At 34.5% G+C, this 3,549-nt stretch overlaps 1 protein-coding gene across 2 annotated transcripts in view; it reads left to right on the top strand.

Moving 5' to 3' along the window:
• GOLGA4 (golgin A4) overlaps window positions 1–3,549 on the top strand; it is a 122,436-nt gene that overhangs the window by 72,821 nt on the left and 46,066 nt on the right. For both annotated transcript variants that reach the window (XM_012806057.2, XM_023514026.1), the window contains one exon: window positions 2,579–2,757. In XM_012806057.2, the coding sequence (XP_012661511.1) occupies window positions 2,579–2,757 (179 nt within the window). The remainder of the gene's footprint in view (window positions 1–2,578; window positions 2,758–3,549) is intronic.

The raw sequence follows: 3,549 nt of genomic DNA on the forward strand, positions 1-3,549 counted from the left end.
CATAAACTAAGCAGTAAGCACTTTGTCCCAGAATTTCTTTCCCATGATTACTTACTTGACTGATTTTCAAGTGAAGAAACCAATTTCTTATTAGTAATTAAGAGTAAATTATTTCTGTATGCTTGACACTAGAACTTACTGTAAAAGAATATCTAAATAAAACAAAGAAAACATTTCCCTTTATATATTCTGTTTTCCAATGTATTTACATCTAAGGATTATTATCTTGGTGTTTGCAGACAAATACCAGTAAAGTTAGAATAGGAATCTTTTTGGTGGGTAGAGTGCCATGGTATCACATCCCACAGCAACCTCAAATTCTTGGGCTCAAGTGATCCTTTTGTCTCAGCCTCCCCACAGGTGCCTGCCACAACTCCTGGCTAGTTTTTCTATTTTTAGTAGAGATAGGAGTCTCACTCTTGCTCAGGCTGGTCTTAAACTCCTGAGTTCAGGTGATCTACTCACCTTAGCCTCCCTGAGTGCTAAGATTATAGGCATGAGCCACCGCACCCTAGAATAGGAACCTTTCAGATAAGTAATATTCCTCTTAAGGCTGTGTTTTAGCAGCAGTTTTATATGTTGAACATATGCAGTGAACAAGTTGGTTAGATTTTTTTTTTTTATAGTGATAGAGTCTCAGTTTATTGCCCTTGGTAGAATGCTGTGGCATCACAGCTCACAGCAACCTCCAGCTCTTGGGCGTAGGTGATTTTCTTGTTTCAGCCTCCTGAGTAGCTGGGACTATAGGCGCCTGCCACAATGCCTGGCTATTTTTTTTTTTGTTGTCGTTGGAATTTGTCCAGGGTCGGGTTCGAACTCACCACCCTCAGTATATGGGGCTGGCACCCTACTCACTGAGTCACAGGCACTGCCCCATAGATAAGTTTTTTTAATATCAAAGATATATGGTTGCCAGAGAAGTTATCTTTTAAACTGTTGAGCAAAGTAAGTTGTGTTTCTCACTTGTTACCAGATTCAGCCTTCTCTTGCTTTTTTCTGTACCTAATGCAATTTGTCATTAAGAAAATGCTTTAGAATAGATGTTTATCTTTAGGTATACAATTCCTGTCCCTAAACCACTGCGTTAAAGCCAAGTTGTGGTTAAGAAAAGGCTTTTCTCCTCATGTGCTATAGGTTAAAGACCTGCATTTCTTATAACTTGGAAGTAAAAATACTATATTTGGCAGTCAACTATTTCCTGGGATGTATGTTTTTAGATAGGATTTAAAACCACCTTGAAAACTGAAAACTGAATTTTGTTTATAGTCTATCTCTATAGTAAAGGGAAGTCTGAGGATTTCTATTCTGTGAAGACAAAAGGAAATAATCTAGGATAGCAGTAGGATTTTCAGTTTATCATTATGCTAAAATGTATATGTGTATACACGTGTACATATAGATAAACATATGTACATGGATATACAGATGTTCCTTGACTTACAGTGGGGTTATATCTGGATAACACCATTATAAATTGAAAATACCGTAATGATATTTTCATCTTGCAATGGGTTTATCCGGATGTTAACCCCATTGTAAGTTGAAGACTGTACTGAATGTATATTGCTTTTGCATCATCATAAAGTTGAAAAATCTGTCAAACAATTTTAAGTTGTGGACTGTTTATATACATAAATATACATAAACACACATATATTTGAGTGTTTTTGGTGCTCAGTTACCTGGCTGTTGCACCACCTATCTGATTTTGACTCTTCTGATGAATAAACTGTTTGGCCTCCTTAGACATTACAGCTCTAGCCAAGGTGATTATTTTTGCAGGGCTCAAATTCTTACTTATTTCATCCAAGAAATTTCTGATTACAGTACCTTTCTATGTATTGTTGAATCAGGTAAAGATTTCTTTCAACTGAAAACTTCAGGTTTGAAACTTCAACAAGTAGTAGGTTTCATTCCAAATATGTTGTTTAAATACACAATTCAGCCAGCAAATGCTTAAAAAAAGAAATACTCTTATGTTATGGTTGAGAAGGTTTTTAAAAATAAGATATGCCAAATTACCTTCTTAAAAATGTCCTAGTTCAGCGGTTCTCAACCTGTGGGTTGTGACCCCTTTCAACTGTAATCAAAGGCTCGAGGCATTAGGAAGCTTGAGAACCACTGTCCTAGTTGAATACACAATAGTATTATATCATTTTTGATGATAGATGAGAATTATATCGCAAACAAAAAAAGCAATTGAAATTTTACAGTAAAGAAATAGGGACATGTCTTCATTTCTTTGAATTTGCTATCCATAAGGCACTGGTAGGAGAGTAGAGAACTTAACAGCAATTTAATCTGTTTTTTTTTTTTTTTTTAAAGAACTTCTGAGTTTAGGTGCATATAAATAGTCTTAATATTCTAATCCAGAACTCAACAATAAATTGGTTTTAGTGACTGAACATTTCCTATGGCTTTGTTAAATAACTAAAAATACTTCTTGGCTTAGAACAATGGTGAGTTTTTAAATTTGTTCTGCTGCTGCTACTTTTAGTTTACACAAATTGAAAGTAGAATATTTTAGCTCTTTGATATTATTTCTTGAGATACTTGTTTTCTACTGTTTTCATTATAGCTTTTGAGGAACTTGAAAAAGCATTGAGTACAGCCCAAAAAACAGAAGAAGCACGGAGAAAAATGAAAGCAGAAATGGATGAACAGATAAAAGCTATGGAAAAAACAAGTGAGGAGGAACGCATAAGTCTTCAACAGGAATTAAGTCGGGTGAAACAAGAGGTTGTTGATATAATGAAAGTAAGAACAATTCTGGATTGAAATGACCTGTAGCAATTTTGAAACTTAAATCTATTTTTTCTATAATCTTTGGCAAATAAGGGTTAATTTCTATTTTAGATCAAGACCATTTCATGTTTAGGATATAGTAGAAAAGCACTTTGCTAGAGAAATGAATTTAACACTTAGATCATTCTTTGGAACCTTTAAAGCTTTGCTCTTTCTCCAGTGAGGCCACATTATACTCTGAGATATATCTTAAGTATATTGGCATCCTGACTCTAGGCTCCTTGGAAGTAGGTTGCTTAGGTGCTTCAGTAGCATCTCTTTCACAGAACTTGTGGCCAGGAAGGTACCTAATGTGTGTTTGCAGGAGTAAGTTATTGAGGACCTAGAGATTGTTTAAATGTTTCATATTACTTAATATTCTAGTTACTCTTAGAATTTTAGATAGATATCATTTTAAATATGAAATGGCTTTTTGAAAGGGTCTCTTTTAGAAATTAAATTTTTTAAATTCCATAAATTTCCAGTATTTTAGAAATATGGACATGTCATTATCATGACCCTTCCTTGCCCCCAGAGCCCTTCTTCTCTCCTTTTTTCCTACTTTGGCTTTCGCTTGTTTTACCTCCTTTCATGTTCATATTTGTCTTTGTTGACTCTTTGCTCATATTTCCCTATTTCTTTACTGACTCCTCATTTATTCTGGATATTTGATTATTATTATTATTTTTTTTTTTTGAGACAGAGTCTTACTATGTTATCATCGGTAGAATTCCGTGGCATCACTGCTCACAGCTACCTCTAAGT

Source organism: Otolemur garnettii, unplaced genomic scaffold (genome assembly GCF_000181295.1).
Source record: "Otolemur garnettii isolate 467f Iridium unplaced genomic scaffold, OtoGar3 scaffold00002, whole genome shotgun sequence".
NCBI lineage: Eukaryota > Metazoa > Chordata > Mammalia > Primates > Galagidae > Otolemur > Otolemur garnettii.